The following is a 20892-nucleotide window of genomic DNA, read 5'->3' as shown; positions in this document are numbered from 1 at the left end:
ATCTGTATTGATTTAGACATCAAAGTATATAGTTTGATAAATTGATTTTTCAATGCGTGTTTTTTATTACAAATTTTTCTAACGGACTTTTTAATTCGTTAAGTGTGGAGTATATTTTTATATAAGTGTTAGCGGTGGAGCAGGCTGGGCTGCGGTTGGGTGTGGAGTGATTCTGTTATTTAACATAGCGCTGGTAAACGCAATGTTAATTTGCACCACAAATTGTTGTCTCTGCCATACACACAATTTCGCGGAATTCATAGTTAATAGCAATCGACGATCTACGACCAGACTTGGCCAAGTCTGGAATTAAAGAAACAATCTGCCCAGCACGCTTCCCCTTCCGTAGCATATAAGCAAATATCGACAAAATGGTAATTGGGTAAGTTACAGCACATTGGCTTAGCGAAAATTACGTAACCTTCAAGCTAATCATTTGATTATTGTTTGTATTTTTCTGCAGACTCTTGATACGCGGTGGCCTGGTCGCTGGCGCTGTCTACTATACCCGCCGAGCTGGCGTCTGGGGCAATACGGAGCAAACGGATAAACTCTACAACGATGTCAAGGATCAGCTGAGGCCATATGTACAGAAGGCCAAGAAGCAGCTGCCGTTCGAGCTGCCACAGTTGCCCCGAGTGGGCGAAATGCGCTTCCTGGCCAAACACTATTACAACGAGGGCGTCAAGAGCTCATTCCGATTTGTTCACATGTTGCCCTGCTATGCGGGCCGAGGCCTGAAGAAGGCGAAGGATACATTTGAAGAATTCGCCAAGTCACCAGCAATTGCGGCCAGCGAACACCAACAGCAGGTGCAGCCAGCATCAAAGTAGTCCAAGTTGTGCTTTCCTGAGCCATTCGATAGAAGGCTGTTTTCATGTTAGTTCGTAGTTAGTCTATTGAATACACTATGTTTGTGTAACACTTTCCCACGAAACCAACTGTCAGAGCAGCTGCTGGCTCTGCTGGGAAAATCGATCATGTCAAGAGCAAAAGTTTTGCTATAAAATACTACTTATTTACCTCTAATTGTGGAATACTTAAGCGTATGTCGTTCGATCTTTTATGCTAGTAATAAACGATATTATGTTAAAACAGTGAAAAGCGCCTAAACAAAACGTATTAATTATGACTTAATTTAAACTTTATTAAACAACAATTTCTTAACAGTTAATATAGGTATATTTACATTTATATATATGTGAGTTTTCAAATTGTAAATCTGTACGTGTTCGCCACGTGATAAACTTGTATTATTTAAACTGTTTTATGATAGCATTTCACGTTCGCTTAAACAGCAGATAAAAAAGTCTGAGACATTGTTTCTGATTTACAACAAAGAAATGTACAGAAAAATCATTTATTTGGCTTACAAATATATATATAATTATATAGTATCTGACTGGAGACATACAATAGTATCATGGTAGAGCAAGGTAAATCCCATGTGGTATCTAGAGGAAAATAATTACTCATAAGTCATTAAAGATATCGCCACAAAAAATTTAATTATTCATATATTTTAATAGAGAGATAATGCCGATGAATAATAAATTAAATTCCAACTAGACTAGAATAATTTGTTTTGATCTGATTAGTCGGCTTTTAATCAATGTGCTTAAAAATTCTAGTTGTTTCTTTTGTTTGTTGAAGCGTTTAAATATTAGTGCTGTAAACATTGTGATGCCACCAGATTACTAATCAGTACAAGACAATGTAGATTGTTGTTAAACAATAGCGGGCTAGATGAAAAATGGAAGAGAACATATGAAAAAAGAAAATCAAACATAATAGTTTGGGAGACAATATGTACACATGTAAATATGTATGTATCTTTCCTCTAAGTATTTCCTCTTAGTATTTCCACTTAGTACTTCCTCTTAGTATTTCCTCTTAGTATTTCCTCAAAGTCTCTTCTCAAAGTCTCTAATGCTTAGCTGACCGCTCGTTACATATTCACACACACGCACATGACTTTACTTTACTTCACTGCACGACTGACCTCCACCAGGCCTGGAAGACTGAAGAAATGCTGCAGCTGCTGCCCTTTATATAGGGTCACTTTCACTCAGACACAAAGTTGCGCTCAATTGTTAGGCACGGCGCCAGGTAGAGATCGTGCAGTCGAACTTGATGTAACCAATGAGAGCACTCTCTGCTGCTGCAAGCATTCTAGCTTCGTTTTACTCAAATACAAATACCAAATTAATACTGCTGCATACATATATACAAGTTAAATGAAATAGGCTAAGCTGGAACGGGACTGAATTAAAGGTACGCTCAGATCCGAGGTAATAATATGATTGTAATAATATGTTAACATTCATATAAATTCGGTTGGTATTATTTATTTATTATTTTCATGAGTTTACAAATATATTTATATTTCAAATACATATATTATAGACTTTTCTCTTTTACATTCAGACATGCCTGGCATGCCTATGAGTCCAAGTTCTTCTCTTTCAACTAAAGGTTCGTTCTTTTCGCCTTTTAAAACATAATCATACAACAGTTAAACACACGCACAGGTACAACAATCATAACATTGCGACAGGTTGAGCACGAAGCGTTGTTGCCGGCTAAACGTCATTCAACTGAGCGCATCTGAGTTGACCGACTGCCTGACTCATTGATTAAGCTGTGAGCTGTGAGTGTGTGAAGGCTGTCGTCGGTTTGGCATTTAAGAGATTACGAGCAATTACAGCTTTACAGCTTCCGTTTTTTTTTTTTCTGTTGGACCACTTGGTTCAGTGAGAAATAGATTACGCATACGCCGCATAGTCCAATTATCAGACACGACTTTCTATGCCTTGTCGAGCAAATAAACCAAAGCTAACAAATCGTATTATACAAAACAGACGTCACCTAGAAGCAAACGTGCGCCGCACACTGATAAGCGCTAGCCATATAACCATATAGCGTCTATATATGTATGTAGCGCATGTATTTGCACGGTAGTCGGATCCCTAATTGTGGCACACTTGAGTGCGGCCAAAAATAGCGATAAAAGCCCCGTTTAGGACAACAGTGGACAACGGTGTTTCCATGTAACGGTCACTGGTTTAATTTTAGCAAGCACTCGAGCCCAGTTCTGATTATCTGTGAACGAACGGGTGCAATATGTGAATTTTGATTTCATTTAATTTGGTGTCTTCGTCACGTCTATTTATGGTATTTACCCATTCTATCTGGGCCGTTGGCTATTTTTATTATTACTATTTACCTGGCATACAAGTACTTTTTAATTAAGAAAATATTTATAACTTTTTGCCTTTGGCTTTGGCTTTGTTTTTGTTATTATTTTGTTATTTTTGTTCTCGTTCTTTCCGCTTTGCTTGCCCAGTTAAGCGGCATCAAATACAAGTAACTGTCGTTGTCATCCTCCTCATCGCTGACAGGCAGCAGATAAAAATTTACTACTTGCAAGTCAGCGCCCGCCCCCCCGTCGGGCGCACCCAAGCAGTTAGTTGTGCTGTGAGTCATGCTATGGCAAAGATAATGTCTAGATCTTGGTACAGCATCAGCTCTACGGTCATGGCTGGGGCGGCAAAAGTACAAAGCGACGCTACGAATCGAATTAAATCACGTGTTAAGACGTAACGCAACAATTCCATTAAATTAATTTGTAAATAATTAAATTTGTTTCGGTAAGCACAAATTGCCAATATTTGCCATATTCGGCGACCCATAAAATATAAAGCCAACAACAGTAACCACATTACGTATCGAGAAAAGCAAATAAATAAATGCTTAACCTCTAAATTGGAGAAAACACGCATACGCCATGTTGTGCCGCCCCCACCCAAAGCGCAGAGACAACAAGCAACACCTCAGAGACCCACAACGATCTTGAGGCCGTAAGGAGAGTAAATGTTGTATGAGAGTACACACACCTACACGCACACACACATACGCACACACGCATACACACTCCGGCAGTGATAAGAGAATTTCTTTTTGACATTGCGCATGACGACACAAGAAAGCGTCTGATATTTAAATATATATGTGTATATATTTAAGTGAAAAATATATATATATATTGTGTTTATTTACCTACGAGCGAACAATAATTAAAAATGCTTTCTTGTTTAGTTTAATTAAAGTTTTGATAAAGCAACAAAAATAAATAAATAATAAAAATATCCAGTTCACTCGGTCAATAAGCAAATTGACGTAGATTCAAAGTACAATATGCATACTAAATTGCTCAAAATAATTGAATATCTGTAGGAAATTGAAAGCAAAGCGGAACTCTTTGATTGTGAGTGTGATTATGCTTTATAGCGACGCCTCTGCTGCAACTGACTAACTAAAATATTTGTTAAAAACGCGTCCCAAACACATTTTATCTAACTGCTTGTGTTAGATTGTGTCTACCGTTCAGTTGGCTTAAGCGCTTAGGTTTACGATGTGGCCTAAGATGCTTCTGCTTTTATTTTAATGAAAAAAATAAAAAGCCTTTTTTTTCTGGCTATTTTGCCATATTTAAATTAATGTTATCTAATTGACGTGCGTCTTGTTGCGAAAAAATATGTATGCAGGTATGTATTCATAGGAAGCGCAGCTATAAAAGAGTGTGAGTATTTGTAGGCTCAAGAGTGGGTAAAATGAGCTGAAAGACAAGCTTAAAGTGAAGAGAATTAGAGAAGTGAGTTAAGCCTTAGCCTCGGCAGATCAATTTTGTCCTAACGCTCAGTCTTAATGTTAGCTCCCGTAAAGCTCTCTCTCTATGTGTAACTGGATTAGTTCACGCTCTCAAGGAGTAGTTAAACTTAGACTAAGGAAAATTGCTGCGTGGTTCTTAATATTACTCTTAGCTATCGCAAAACCTCTTATACTTTTACCTTCTTCTTCATCCATGCACTTAGACTACAATATTTGATATTTAGACAAATAATATTTGATATTTGAGGCTCAACATAATTTTTTAGTTTCTGGAAAGTTCTTCCAACTTTTTGTTTATCTCGTAATTAGACTGGATTATCTTGTTTAGTGTTAATATGAACTCAATTTCAAACGAATCCCTAAACAGTGAGTAAATAAAACCCAGCCAAATGCCACAGCTTAGTATTAGTTTATGTCTATTGCTTCCATTTAACGTACGCCCAAGTCTGACCTGGCAATTGATGTCCGCCTATAAATAGAACCATAAATTAAACTTGAAGCATCATTGACTAGATAAACCAAGACGACTGGCAATTATAATTTGGCTTGGCAGCCCTTTAGCTGCTGCATATCTAGCTACCTCATCAGAGCTAAAGTTTGTCTGCCATTTAATTAAAATTCAATTTATAATTCGCTCAAGATATTGCCATTTGAGTATTCAATGTCTAGGCAAAACTAAAAAAAAAAAAGAAAAAAATACAAATCAATTAAACAAACAGCTCACAGCCACAAGACGCGATCTTGATCCGGGCTTTCAGCTACTGTCGCATCCAAATGCAAAAGTTATTAACTCACTCTGGTTTTTGTTATTGGCCATTTGTGATATTCAATTATTGTCACACATATTTCTATGTCACGTCGCGGATCGTAATTTCGTTGCTGTTGTTGCTTATTGATTTGCCCATACAATAGCGTTATGAGGGCGACCTTTAAGCATAAGCCAGCTGGCAGCATCGTAAACAAAAAAGTTTGTTCAACCAATCAAAAAAATCGCATAATCGATGATTGTTCTTCAACAATTGATAAGACTTAAACAGTCTACAAAAGTTTATTGAACTGCAACAACAAGTTATATAATTAATTTATATGCTACGCTTCATAATTAATGTGATCAAATCATGTGCGATTCGTACAATTTGTTTAAGCAACAACAGCGTTGCGTGTGCCTTGGGCAAATATTACAAACTGAAGCAAGCTAATCGCTTAATTACAATTCGATGCGAAACACCTGAACACACACACGCAACACACACACGCAACACACACACACATATGCACTCAGTTTCTGCTTCAGTTCTACGATGTGTGTATGCTAATGCTGCATCTGTCCAAATGCAGCTTCAGTTTGCACATTTGCTAATTGTTGATGTGCATTAATTATAAAATATGTGTATTATTTATTTGCGTTGAGTAGAACGCATTTCCAAGATTTTGACCGGTTTTATTCAGCACAAATATCTCTATACATATACCTCTATATATTTATATACTTATGTAATGCTTCCGATATCTGTTGCTGTAGATATTATTATATGTGGTATTCTCAAGCAATACCCACTGAACAGATGATTAAGAAGCGTGCTAATGTCAAGCAAATGGAATGTGGGGCAGGCATTAGCTTAAATTTACATATATATTACTTTCTTATACTCTTCGAAGAGAGCTGACTTATAGCTGCTTCGGCAGATTGAGTCATTCAATTAGCTCTTAAAGTACCTGAAGTAATGTGAGTAGCATAAGAGTTGATCAACTGCAAGTCGTACGCTCTTCAGCTCATTTAACAGCTATGTTTATATTAGTTATACTCGAGTTCTAGGGTAACTATGCGTCGTTTATCTCTCTAGCTGTGGCTTGGGCTGCTGATGCTGCGGCCAGTTTATAAGTGAGACGATCTCTAGCGACCCTGCGTTGTTGCCTTTACGCTGTTCGACAGCTAACAACGTAGCACACCGGGAATACCTTCAGACGCCGACAAAAGCGAGAGTCAAGCTATTGTTGTTTCTGTTGTTGTTATCTTTTGCTGCTATTGCTGTTGTTGTTGTTAGTGGCTGGCTGGCTGGCTGACTGACTGACTGTGTTATCAGCAAACCGAACACACAATACTTTTGGGCAACTGCGGCAAGTTACAATCAAATTTCGCTAGCTTCCAGCTCAGCTGCTGCTCAACTGTTCAACTGCTCACCTGCTCGGCTTCTCGGCTGCTCTGCCGCTCTGCCGCTCTGCCGCTCTGCCGCGCTGCTGCTCTATCGCTTTGCCGCTCAACTGTATCAGGCACTCAGCTGCTGAGCGCTCGGCTCAGTGCTTTGTGAGTGTTCGACGCCGACGCCGACAAAAAACGACGGCAGCAGAGGCAGCGCAACGCAGCGCAGCGCAATCAGGTATTTCTGCGAGGCGCAAACGCGACGTGAGATCAAAGCGCCAACGACTAGCAACAGGTCCACGTCCTCGCCAATAGAACATAAACCAAAGAAAAAGCAAATTATTTAAATCAATTAAGCCTATGAAATAAATAACATTAAAAACAAAAACACATTCGCAATTCGATTGATTGGAAGTGAATGCTGTAGCGAAGCGAGGATAAAAGATCGTGTGCCGAGGTGACAAAACAAATTGTTCAAGTGTTTCACAAAAATATATCAAAACATGAGCATTATGCAAATCGAATAATTAAAACAGAAGTGCTGCAAAATCAACAAAATAACGAAAAATAAAAAACATATAGAATTGCTAGAAAATGAAGCAAGAGCTGATAAAATTATTGTTCATAGCATTTGTGTGCGGCAATGTACAAACGATTTTTGGGTAAGTAAATTTAATTGAATTCTCGCCAGATAGGAAATATCCGTTAAATAAATTCTAGATATTTGGCATATATATACAGATATTTGTCATATTTCCGCTCTCTTTAGTCAGCCGAGAAGGAATGCTGATAGTAATTTTAATTTCTTACCGAATTTACAAATAGAGTCTGCAAATTGCTGCCAAAGAGCAAAACAATGCAGGCTGATAAAACTAAATAGCATTGATATGTTTCCAATTGACAGATACAACCAATTTATACGGCGATTCGGCCAAAAATAGCTAAATGATATTTGGGCTTCTTTGTGCTCTTTGTTTCCACTTCGTTTTGCTTTATTTTGGGTTACTATCCTAGCTCTTTGTTTTGCTTTGTATATTTGGAGTTTGTTTTTTTGTTGTTTTATCTAAAGTGAAAATTTCCACATTTGCCTTAACTTTTCTATATAAAAAATGTAAAATGTTGACATTTTCAGTTACACAACTGATAAAACTGATAAGCAATAAGAAATTGCTGCAGTTTTTCTTTTTTCTTTTTCTGTTTCTTGTTGTTGTTGTAAAGAACATGTTTCCTTATGCTGTAAGTTGATAAAGACAAAAAGATTGCCCGGGAATACCAGACGGTTATCAAATTTAATATCAAAATTATTTACATAGAAGATGTTTCAACTGCTTGATAGCTAAAGTAAATAATATAATGATTTACATATGAATACTTATATAGTTTTTTAATATATTAAGTAACATTGCGTTTGGGAAGTGCCCCATAAATATGCCGTTATTTATATATACCGCCGACGCCATTAAACAAATATTTGCATAATTTGAAGGTGCAAAAATATGGAGAGAGAGAAAATACAAAAAATGATTACGTTTCGCCACAGTTTTTTTGTTTTTTCTATTTTATAATTAATTCAAGCCTTCTTTCGGTGCTCAGCTATGGAAGGTTAGAGAACTAATGGAAAATTATTATCTGGCATTAAATGCAATGTCAATAGGTAAATATTTGAAAACAAACCAGAAATAAACAAGCTACCGTAGTTTATTTATGGATTTTCTTGCTAGGGATCAGGCCAAGTGCAGTAATTGAATTGGAATTGGTATGATTGTGTAAAAACAACAGCAACAGCAACGACAATAATAATACAATAAGCAGGTTATACAATAAAATAAAAAATATTAGTTTTAATGGCAAGCAAACACCTCACAGACTTGGCTCCAAATGAGCTTGAACAGCTGCTCAGTGGCTGCGCCCCGCTGCCCCGTTCAACTAAATGGGCTAATGGCCAATAAGAACTCACACTTGGCATTATACAGAACTGTACTTAAATATCGCTTATGTGTATACCTTCCGAATCAACTAAAATTTAAATATTTTTCTTTGGAGAAATCTTCTTGCTTCGGAGTTAATTGCAAACAGTTGCAATTTAATATAAATTAACTGCCTGAATGGCAAAGCTGATAAAAACAAAAAGTCAACATAAAAACACATCAAACTTTAATAAATAAATCAAATTGATGTTGAAGACGCCTCGAATTTGAGCAAAAAAAAATTGCATAAATCTAAACAGTTAAGTCGAAGATTTATGTGACTCAGAAGCCGCTTTGAACAAATGCAAATGAAACATATGTATTTTAAATATTAAAACAACAAAAATAATATTTATTTGTGATTATTTTGCGTAAATTACGCATATGAAGTGTTGGCAGAAGAGGATTCATATTTGTTGTAACAAATGGTTTTTCTACTTACATTTGTAAAGTTGTTTTAGAAATACAGAATCAGAAAGAGGAAGAGAAGAAAAGTTTATATAATCAAACTTAGCTCTAGCTTACATTTCTTATACGCCTTGTCCGTCGTCAAGTATGCAAATCAAATCGATTTATAAATTATATTTATATTTTTTAAATTAAAAATATAATATATAAACTCAAGTGTGAATATATTAACACAAATAAGTAAATATATATACAAATGAAACGCAGCTAATGACCAAGCCTTACGCTATTAGCTTAAATTACTCATACGCCGCATTAGCAACGACTCGGCTAGTTCATTTACCTTTGTGTTTATCTTTTTAGCGCCACCAACGTTAGCACGGTGGACGAGAACTGTCCATCGCTGGCCAATGCGGACAGCCTACAGTATACCGAGCTGATCCAGAGAATGACGCACGTCTGCCGCTACGATCGCTTGGAGCGGCCCATAGGCAAGTGTCATTTGCATTGGCTCAAGTGAATTTCGATTTATAATTGTTTTTTGTTTTTCCATTGCAGAATACGACCAGATAACGTCCAAGCGTCTGCCCATTGTGGTCAAGCTGCGCATCTATGTGTACTTGCTGCAGAATCTCAATTCGGATCTGCTGCAGTTCAAGATGCACGCGCTGCTGCAGCTGAGCTTCCAGGACAAGCGTCTCGCCTACAAGGAGTTTGCGCCAGAGCGACGGGAAACGATCTTGGGCCAGAAGCATTTGAGCGAACGACTCTGGCTGCCGCACATATTCTTTGCCAACGAACGAGAGTCCAGCATATTGGGCACCGACGAGAAGGATGTGCTGACGTCCATATCAAGGGATGGCAACGTGATTATCTCGACGCGCATTCAAGCCTCGCTCTACTGCTGGATGAACTTCAAGAAGTTTCCATTCGATCAGCAATACTGTTCCACGGTGCTGGAGAGCTGTAAGTTGAAGAAGTTCTTCTATTGGAAATCTTCTATTGGATAAATATTTATTATTCTCATTTCTTCTAGGGATGTACAACACTTCTGATTTAATTCTGGAGTGGGAGGATCGTGCTCCTATATCCTTCGATCCCGATATGCGACTCACTGAGTACAATCTGGGTCAGTATTGGCATAACACCTCAGTTGTGCTCTCCGACGAGGTCAATATGCGACATGGAGCCTTCCGTAAGTCTAGAGACAGTCAGCCGTAAAGAGAATCGCTTAAATAACTTCGTTTTTCTTCTAGAGGGCAACTATAGCTCGCTTAGCTACACAGTTAATTTGCAGCGTGAGATTGGCTTCTATCTGCTGGACTACTATCTGCCCTCCATGATGATTGTGGCCATCTCATGGGTGTCCTTCTGGCTGCAAGCTGATGCATCACCGCCCCGTATTATGCTGGGTAAGTCACGCACTTCAAATTGAATACTATCGCAATACTCACGTATGACGTTCGCTCTTCAGGCACCAGCACCATGTTGTCGTTCATCACGTTGTCCTCGTCGCAGAGCAAAACCTTGCCAAAGGTCAGCTATATAAAGGTATCGGAGGTGTGGTTCATTGGCTGCACCTTCTTCATCTTCGGCAGCCTGGTGGAGTTCGCCTTTGTGAATACGATATGGCGACGCAAGGAGAATATTGAGCTGAAGAAAGTGAATAGTAAATACATTATAAAATCCACATTAACGCCACGCCCCGCACGGCGCCAAATGGGCGGCGGCTTAAGCAATGAGTCAAGAGCGCGCTCCTGCTCCAGCTTAGACAACATTGTATCCAGCACGGAGAGCGTGCGCAATGGCAATGGCACAGTGAATCCTGGCTTCAATAACTATCTCACAGTTCACGTAAGTCAATGAGGAGTGTGTCCGAATAGTCGAGATATTTATATAATCCTTTGATTACAGCCTAATCTGCCCATTATACGCACCGAATGCGCTGATACGCTTTCCGTGTGCAGCGCGCGCTCCAACCATGATCATATTGTGGAAATTGAAAATGACAAAGAGAAGGAGAAGGATTCGGCCACATTTACAACCATGACGCCGCAAGAGATTGCCATGTGGATCGATAGGCGCTCGCGTCTGTTATTCCCAGGCCTGTTTCTGGCTTTCAACGCGCTCTATTGGCTTTTCGTGTATTGTTTTTAAGCGCTCACACACCCATACACAATAATATATATATACATGTGACATATAAGCACACGCACACATTAGTTGCCATACATGTGAATTCATATACGCTCTTAATAATTATGTTTACTTTTAAATTAGTCGTAAGCTGAATCATCTCATAGTCATAGTTGTACAAATATCGCCCAAATCGTAAAAAGACAATCAATAAACATACACATTAATAGAATAAGAAAAGAAGAAGAAGAAAACTCGGTTTCACTATTCAAATATGGCGCTTCGGCGAAAAGTGTGACCGCAGAAGCTTACCAGGCTAAGCTTTAAGTTTAAATGCCGTAAAGCTTGGAGCTGTAAGCTAACATGATTTCTATGACACAGCAGTAGATGGCGTAGCGGATGCTGCGCACGACAGCCGATAGGTGGCGCAATCTGCATGCTCATAATAAATCTAACGAACTACAATTAAAATAATTACTACGAGTATTAGTAACAATTTATGTCTAATTGAGCATAGTTGTGTGATTTAGTTAATTACTTTCATGTGTGGGGGAAAGTTAATCAGCCTCATTAATTCGCATATTCATTAATTAGTCGATGCTAATCGCTTGAAACAACTTCAACTACAACGCTTGGCGCTCATATCCGTTGCACTCAAATTTCCTGCTCGAGTTTGCTTCACTGCATCCAATAAGCGACTCCCGTCTCCGCTTGCTCACATGAATTGGTATATCCTCAAGCTCAATGCATTTAGCACTTTCATTTCCCTAAATATAATCAAAATATGCAAATGCAATTAGGCGAACATTTAACATTTACAAAGGCGTGTTAATGCTTAATATATATATATATATATATATATATATATATATATATATATAGAGATATATATATATATATAGATATATATATATATATATATATAATATATATATATATATATAGATTTTTATATATCTGTATATATATATATATATATATATATATATATATATATATATATATACATACATACATATATACATATCTTCATGGCTTGAAAAAGCATTAAAAGATTCTGTTTGCATTTGGGAAAAGTGAAAATTCCTTGTGCTTTGAGCATACGGCAAATGGAGTTTAAGCACGGCAAACATTCGCATTTTGCTGCTAAGCGGCTTAAATTGCAATTTAAAATTTAATTATATTTTTCATTTCCTATAATATGTACTTCTCTTTCATTTCAACCGTTTTTTATTGCAATTTCTCTCTCTATTATCGAGGAACATCTAGTCCTGCCTCGCAAATTGAAACATAATTTATTGAATTTGCGCGCTCATCGAGCGATTTGCAGCTGAAGGAAAAACGCATCGTGCAACAGTTGGCCGTTGATTTGTATCTGGGCCAAATTGCATCAGTTTATCAGCTTAGCATCACAATCAAATTCAGCACATGCGACTTTGTAATCTAAACGGCAGATCCCAGCACTCAATTGGCGTGCAAATTCTGAAAGCAGAAATTATTTGTCACCATTTGGGGGGTATTTAAAAAGTAAATGATTCTTTTTTAAAGAAATTTTTATATATCTGTATATTTATTCTATTTAAATAATAAATAATATAAATAATAGTAAAAATATTTTATTATTTGGGGCTTTACTTTAACATTTAAGTTTTGTATTTCTAACTAAACTTGAAATTTAAATTTTATTCTCTACTATTTTTCACTAATTATTGCCCTCTACTCCATTATACACTCTGCTGAACTCTACTTTGCATTGTGTCTCGACTTTACTCTATTGCCCTCTCTTTCTCTATATACAGCTCTGCTCTTCTGATATGTGAGTCCTCCTCAAAAATGGATTTAGTTGTTCTACAGAAATTTATTTATAAACAATTTACAGCTATGCAGATGCCATAATGAAGTTATGTGATATTTTTACATTATTATGCAAACTGCAATCGCTGGGGCTCTGCTGCCAAGTTGAGCCACATGTGGCATACAAATGACGCAGTTTGACTGCTACGGCATTGTGTTGCATTGTTTTGTTCCGTAACTTTCTTCTTCTTTGTTTATAGTTGTTGTTGTTGAGGTTTTTTTTTTTTTATTTTGTGTCAGCTCAGTGCATTGGTTCACACTTGGGAAATCAAAAGACATGATGTCAATCAATTGCTGTTGCTCTCAAGTGACAATCAATTGGGCTGCGGGTGCGGTCTGGCCAAAAGCGGCGCTTAACTGCAGGCAACAAAGCAGCAGCTGGAACTGGAGCCGGAGCTGGAGCTGAAGCTGGAGCTGGAGGTGGGTGTATTCTGAATGAGGGCTATGGCAAACTACAATGCCAGCAAAAGGTAGTGTTTGATAAGGTTCGCTCGCCATTTACCTGGTTGCCAAGCTCTTCATTTGCCGGGCCATCAGCAAGTGCGAAATTTCCAATTTCCGAAATGTGACACAGCAGCTACAATGGGCCACAGATATTGTCATAGATACGTGTCATAGCAGCCATATATATACATATATATAACATATATATACACATATACATGTGTCTGTTTGTGTGCGGCAAATGGTGGCATCGAAACGTTTATTTACATTTGCCGAGCTATTTTATTATTTGCTATTTTGCTGACCAGTTCAGGACAGAAGTTTTGCCCAGTACTCTGTTGCAGCATATTTGGCAGCAACAGCTACCTGCAGGCTGATATAAATGCTGTTTGATTAAGCCAGCCATTTGTAGCTGTATCTCTATCTGTTTCTCTATCTGTCTCTGTCTCTGTCTCTGTATCTGGCAGCTGAGCTGACGCTGTGTAAATTTGTTAGCTCTGTCTATTTACTGCAACTATTTGCTGATGTGCTGTTGTTTACTTGTCTGCACTCGATATCCGTCCATCCATTGACAATGCTGTTGAACTGTGCCGTTTTTCAATTTGATTCTTTAATTTTTTGCGATTCTTTACATAAGTTAATTATGCTTTGTGCAACTATTGCTGCCATTTAAGGCAACAAATTGAGTTAGCATTTCTATTGGCGGCTCATTTCGCATTCCAACTGCGTTTCAGCTCAGCGCTCGCCGCGTCGCATATTCGATTGCAATTTGTGTTATTAAAAGCTGAAACATGGCCGCAACAGCGCTGTGCTGCTTCAAATGCGTTCATTTATCACCAGCTGCCGGTAGCGGCAAACGGTGGGTGGCAGCGCGACTCCATTTCAATATAAACTTTCGGCGCAAAATTGTGTTGCATACTTTCGAGCGTGTTTAGTTGAGCTTTGTCTATATGTGAGTCACGTCTGACGGAGAGTCTCAGCACATGTTAGGCTCAAGATTTATTGGCACACTTAAGCCAGACTCAATGCTACAAGTGATACTCTGAGAAAATGGAAAAGCGGAGTGTATTGAGTAGGTAGTAGAACAAATAATGAGATAATGACTATGGCAGGTATTTGGATTTTAAATTGGAGTTTGATGTAAAAATGAGTGGAGCTCATTGCAGGATATATAAAGAAGCAAACTAAAAGCAACTTTTACCCGAAGTTTATTAAGTTTTTGTCACTTGTATTTATATCAATATTTATACCACTCAGAAATGTATTAAAATGCCAAAACACTCTCTATATTCCATTAGCTCTATATATACAATTTCTTATTATAAGCAATGCTAATGCGCTTTTAATGAGCACCTCACGTTAGTTGGCAACTAAAACAGCTGCTCATATAGAAAGTCAAATTAAGTCGAATCACTCATCTATTTTGGGTTGAGTTACTGTAATGTACATACATATACATATATATAGACTTAGGTAGATAGTGGACTGTAGTAATGCAATTGTTACTCTAAGTAATTTGTATCTTCAATATGCGAATTATGTCTGCTTGATTAATTATGATAAATGATGAGCGCAAGCATTTGAGTTTCCGTTGCTGTTTCTGACATTTTCGCTCATTTCATTTCACAAAGGGGTAGACAGTTGGAATAAACTGCGATGAGTCAAAACGAGCCCATTGAGTGCAGACTTCAACCGAATTATGATATTACAAAAGGCGATTGTGTGCGGCAAATCATTTCAAATAAACATTCAGCAATTGAGTGTTTTCGACAGGTGCGAAATGAAAGAAGACAAGAGCATTAACTATGTATAATATTGGCGAATTTTTACTGAAAGTGAAACAGAAACTTTAAAATGGCGCCAGCTCTTGCAAGGCACTTTAACTGTTTGAGTTAGCATATCTGAAAAGTTACTGCAGTTAAGGAATATATTGTTTAATAGCTCAATGTAGGCGACCCCTTGCTTTTATCAATATCTACATACATTCATTTTTCACAGCCTTTGCCATCATGTATCTATTATAAATACCACAAATACCACACAGCATTCATTCACATTTCATTTCTTTGTATATCACAAGCAATTCTTTCATTATTATTTTCTAGAAAATTGTTGTTCAATTGACTTGCAAAGTGTCCAACGAAAATATGTTGCACATACCATGGCTTGGCCTCAAGCTAAAATTTGAATTGTCAAAAAATATAACGAGGTATTTCGTCTGCTGTTCCCTGCCCCCTGCCCGCTGCCCGCTGCCCAAGCTGCTCCAATCGTGGAACTCATCTCTCAGTTCGTTTACCCGTTGTCTCGTTGCGCTGACATAAACTGCATTGAAATGTCATAAAAATTGAAACACGTCTCTCTCTCTCTCTCGCTCTGTTGACTTTCGTCTCTGTCTGACAGTTGCCAGTTGCCATCTGCAGTCAGGATTCCTGCATACTGTGTCCTGCTCCTGTCTGACTTTGAATGGCAGTTGGCTTGCACTGTCGCATAATGCTATTGTTGTTGTTCTTGTTGTTGTTGTTGGTTTTGGGCTGCTGCTTTGCATACAAATAACGATAATCTTTAGCTCGCCCCGTCAGTTGGCCCTAGTCGCTGGTCGCTGCGATTGCCCGCTTTCCTGCTGCACTCGGCATTTACCCCATTTCGCTGATGTTGCGCTTTTGCACTTTACACGTGGCCACTGGGCGTGGCACGAAAACATGTGCGTGGGCGCAACATGGCCATTTGAGCGAATATTGTGAAAATTTATTGTTGCGCTTAATTTTAGTTTGGTAATTTCTGAATGGGCTCTCAGCGAGGTATTTGGAATTGGTATAGAAGTGGATGAATGTACATATAGTTTAATGTATTGGAAAGTTGATTTTAAATGGATTTGTTGGCTTAGCTTTTAAATATTAGATGATCGTTTGATTCTTTACGCTCTTCCACTGACTCTCCTTTAAGTGAGAGACTTCGTTACTTGACGTTTTAGTTTTCTATTGAGCGACTTGAGTTGAACTGTTCGTGTGACGCTCGTAAACGAACATCGTATAGGGAGAGTTACGATAGTTGAGTGTATAATGAGATTGACATACACAGAAGACTTGCTAGCCGATTGCCAAGGAACTCCTTGAAGAACCGATATAATCGGTTGCTCTTTGAGCGGTTGCGCTGAGTATGAGTAATAGAGACTTACTTGCAGCTAATAAATATATAAAGTCCATTAAAAGCCGCAATAATTATTGAACTGGCCTTGAAGTATAATTCAGCCAATGAGGTATTGAGAGCTAGACCGAGTTCGAATATCTATAACAAGAAAACATCATTAACTGCAGCTTGATTTGCATAGTAAGGCGCTTGAGTAGACACACATACACCTACAATTATAGAGTGTGTGTGTGCGTGTGTGTGTGGTATAGCCGCATTACAAGCAGAATCGATTTGCATTTAATTGCAGTTGCGGCTCTGCAAATTTGTTGTTCGCAAATTATTGTTGTTCACCTTGTTGTAATGTTTGCGCATTTGTTTTGTTTGCTGGTTTAATTTGCTGCCAGGTTTCGTAGCACAGTGTGCGTGCGTGCGTGTGTGTGTGTGTCTGCTGAGATCTTGGGCAAATGACTGTGTCTTATGTGCATAATCGTATTTGAGGCTTGTGCTAAGTGTTTTGTACCGTTTGTTTATCATGCAATTATCGGCCTGACCAGGCGTATACTTAATTATCAAAATATTTGCTTAAAGACTGTACGAAATTTCAGGCACTTTTAATGTCTGCACGAGAGTTGCAAAACGACCTCTACCTTGAGCTGCCAATCACTGATTGATGCAGCTGGCTTAAGTTTTCAGCTAGCTGTGTTAATCAGCTTATGATTCTTTGTCTCCATGTTTCATTCGCCAATCGCATAATCTGAGCTGGATGGCAGTCGGTCTTTGCTCGGTTATTAGTGCCAGCGATAACTTAAATGTATCCGCTTCTAATCTGGCAGATCGTTAGCTTCAGCTAAGCTGTTCAGTGAAAAGGGGAGGGAAGAGGGTCTGCGATTGCAGATGCAATAAGCTATTGCTTACACCTCCACTTGTGATATGCCATTCGCCTTCGGCTGCGTATCAATTTCCATTTTATGCCAAGCGACAGCGACAGCAACAAGGACATGGGCATGGGTAAAGGCACGACAAGGACGACAACAACAAGTTGCTGCTTGTTATGCATTCGTTTGTCGGCACTTTTTATGCGACTTTCGCCTGCTGACAACGTCGTTATCTATTCAAGTTTGTCAATTAAAAACATAATCCCCAATCAGAAGCCAATAATACCCCGCTAACACCTACCCAGCCGCACTGCCTGACGTCGAAAGACAGGCAGACACAGCAGAGCGGTGGGTGGAGAGCGGAGAGCGGAGCGGAGCATAGGAGAGCTGCCAAACCAACTGCCTGGCAGGCATTTTTGTGTGCCGCCCCATGCCGCCCGATAATCTGGTATAGCTCGCACGCCATCAAAGTTACGGGGCGTGGCGATGGGGGCAGGCATACGACATTGTCATGGCAAAAGTAAATATTATTTTTTTTTTTCCTCCATTCCTGTTCCGTTCGCCTGATTTTTGTTACATTTTGTGCTGGCAGAATGGAAGCAGCGACTGTCAAAGTATTTGTGCATGTGTGTGTGTGAGAGAGAGAGAGGGAGATTGTTTCTGTGTGTGTGTGTGTGCTGGTTACTCTAAATATAGAGTGTGGGTGCGCTAGCAGATAATTGCTGCGATTTCCATAGCTATGATTTTTTCCTCCTTTTTTCCTCCTCTTTTCCTCTTTTTTACATGCTTTTTTTTTTGGGTACGCCACATCAAAAATGTCGTCAATTGACGGAGTTTTGATTGAATTTTAGCTCGCTTACAATAATGCGGAATTTGGCTTGTAAAATGCAGAATTAGCAAGATTTTTGCTATTGAAAATCGCATCAAACAATCGACTCAAGTATTTTATGCTACAGAGCAGAAAGGAGAAAAATTATAAAGGAAATGCAATAATTGATGAGCACTCGAATGCAAATAAGCCAAGAGATAGAGAGACAGGGAGAGAGAGAGAGAGAGACCTGGGCAGCATCTCATCTGCTATAAACTTTTGATGAGCTCTGGAGAAACTTGATTAACTACTATGTATTCCAATGCCTCTACAGACATGAGCGTATGAGCCTTCGTCTTCGTTGTATATATTTATATAAAATTTACTTAGCATCAATGCAGAGCAGCGTTCACAATTTGCATGCCATTAAAGCGATTTCATAGTAAACAGTTTTCCAATTACACTTTAGACAACTGCCGAGAATAAAATGTAATAAAAAAAATAAAGAAGGGGAAATCTGAATTGATATGTGGATTGGCATTCATTAATGTTTGAACACGTTGTTTGCTTTCAATTTACGCTCAAGTAAATTTATTTTGTTGCATGCGCATAGATTGGATGAGCGAATGGACTGCAATTGGCATTTAATAAAATATAAATATAAATACATATATAAATGTACATGGCTTTATCTTTAACTCAGCTACAAGCTTTGTCCAAAATTCTTCAACAATTCTCTTAAATTCTCGCTCTGCGGCGCACTACATTAAAGTTGACCGCAAATTTGTAATGTTTTTCATTTGGTTTGCACAAAGCTCTGGCCATTGTGCAGTGGCCCGACCGCATAGAGTATGGCAAATGCTTCTGCTAAGCTGGCAACGTCTGCGGTCGGGCTGCTTTTGGCCGCAGTTTATGGTCCCAGCACTCATTACTCAAGCATGTCCTTTGCACTTTGTTGGATTGGCTTGAATTTGTTTTGGTGCTACCAACTGCTCGCCGGCCCATTAATAATTCCTGCCTAACACTCGTTGCTCTGTGTGATTGCACAGCTAAGTTTTTTGGACAGGTTGCTTTAATTGCGTTTATCATAGGGCTTGCAGCGTGCAGCACTCCAGCGCTCCGAGCAGCTGACAAAACAATTCTAATTTGTGCGCTCTGCCCGCGCACCGAATGCCGAAATGCAATACAAAGCATAAAATAATCAGATTTGGCATTGTTAAAAGTGAAAAGCTTTTAACTGTTGCACTTGCGCAAATTAAATGCCATTAAAATTATTTTCACAGCGCCACACGGAAAACTATAAGGCTTGAGTAGACGTAGGGGCTGGACCAGGGACTCGACAGCGCTGCTTGACTCTGGCTGCTTCATTAACATTTAAGCGGGTCGGGCTGCAGCATAACAATAACTTGGCATGACATTTAAATTGAAATGTCAAAAATAGCTGCGAGAAAAGCCGAAAATGAATATGATAAACTCAAGCGATTAGAATGACAGTGAAAAGCCTGAGAGGTTAAGGGTTAGAGCTTTTCCAAAAACTTGAGTCTAAATATATTTATAGTTATTTATTTATGAAACAGCTTTAATTATGTATGCAGTGCTTGGTGGCCTGTGCTGACTGAAGACTTTATGCAAAGTTAGCGAGAGAGAGAGTGTGTGTGTGTGAGAGAGAGAGAAGTTAGATTGTATTCACTTTCGTGTCGCAGGCTGAGCTGTAACTTCATCGACTATTCTCTTACATATTCAGGCATTCAAGCATTACATTCCATATATCTATAGTTAGACTACCTCAAACATATCCTGGCCACATTTACAGCTCGCCCCAACTTGACATTTTCCAATATAATTTCAAATAAATATCTTTCCGCTTGCCTTGCAGCATCTTGGTCGTGCATCAGCATTTAAACCAGATATATACTTGTGCCTCACATTGCTCAGTGTCAGCTTACACTTTAGCAATTTGTAAACAATATTTTAATAGAGCTCAGCATGTGCAGACGGGCGACAATAATAATGGCAAGTAAAAGCACAAAAATCTCAAAAACAAAAGAAAAAACTGCAAAAAAATTTAAGATTTGTTAGGCCAATAAATTTGTCTGCATGTCTAATTTGCGCATGTTACACACACACACGCATACACTCGCAACTCATGTGGCATCACCATAAATTATTCTTATCTACTTCGTCATCGGGAGTGCAGTTTACCTTGTCGGTTCGGTCAGCTGTGGTCAGCTTGTAGCCGCAAAGTTTTCGCATAGAGTGCAACATGAGTTCGTTTTGGGCCACTGTGGATCTCACTGTATGCATGTGTGTGTGCGCGCGTGTGTGTGGATATGTTTGGCCAATGTACCCATTGTCGAAGCGCAGACACATTTATCTGAAATGGCGGACAGCCTGCTCGGTTAGCTGTTGGAGCGCAGCGCAGAGCAGAGCAGAGCAGCCATAAATTAAATCAACACACAC

General features: G+C 38.7%; 2 protein-coding genes across 2 annotated transcripts; both read left to right on the top strand.

Annotated features, from left to right (window-relative positions):
• The first annotated feature begins 99 nt into the window (after positions 1 to 99).
• Positions 100 to 1104, top strand: QIL1 (MICOS complex subunit MIC13 homolog QIL1). Its single transcript, XM_018102303.3, has 2 exons — positions 100 to 382; positions 464 to 1104. Exons 1-2 carry the CDS (start codon positions 372 to 374, stop codon positions 831 to 833), a joined length of 381 nt encoding a protein of 126 aa, XP_017957792.1. The 5' UTR covers positions 100 to 371; the 3' UTR covers positions 834 to 1104.
• Positions 1105 to 6706: 5602 nt separating this feature from the next.
• On the top strand, positions 6707 to 11796 carry SecCl (Secretory chloride channel). Its single transcript, XM_018102302.3, has 7 exons — positions 6707 to 7473; positions 9550 to 9677; positions 9745 to 10152; positions 10223 to 10381; positions 10443 to 10598; positions 10661 to 11040; positions 11101 to 11796. Exons 1-7 carry the CDS (start codon positions 7406 to 7408, stop codon positions 11341 to 11343), a joined length of 1542 nt encoding a protein of 513 aa, XP_017957791.1. The 5' UTR covers positions 6707 to 7405; the 3' UTR covers positions 11344 to 11796.
• The last annotated feature ends 9096 nt before the right edge of the window (positions 11797 to 20892 follow it).

The sequence above is a fragment of the Drosophila navojoa genome, chromosome 4, assembly GCF_054131105.1.
Source record: "Drosophila navojoa isolate 15081-1374.11 chromosome 4, UAZ_NAV_1.0, whole genome shotgun sequence".
Lineage (NCBI taxonomy): Eukaryota > Metazoa > Arthropoda > Insecta > Diptera > Drosophilidae > Drosophila > Drosophila navojoa.
Note: the sequence above shows the minus strand (reverse complement) of the source record. Positions and strands in the feature narration are given on the sequence as shown.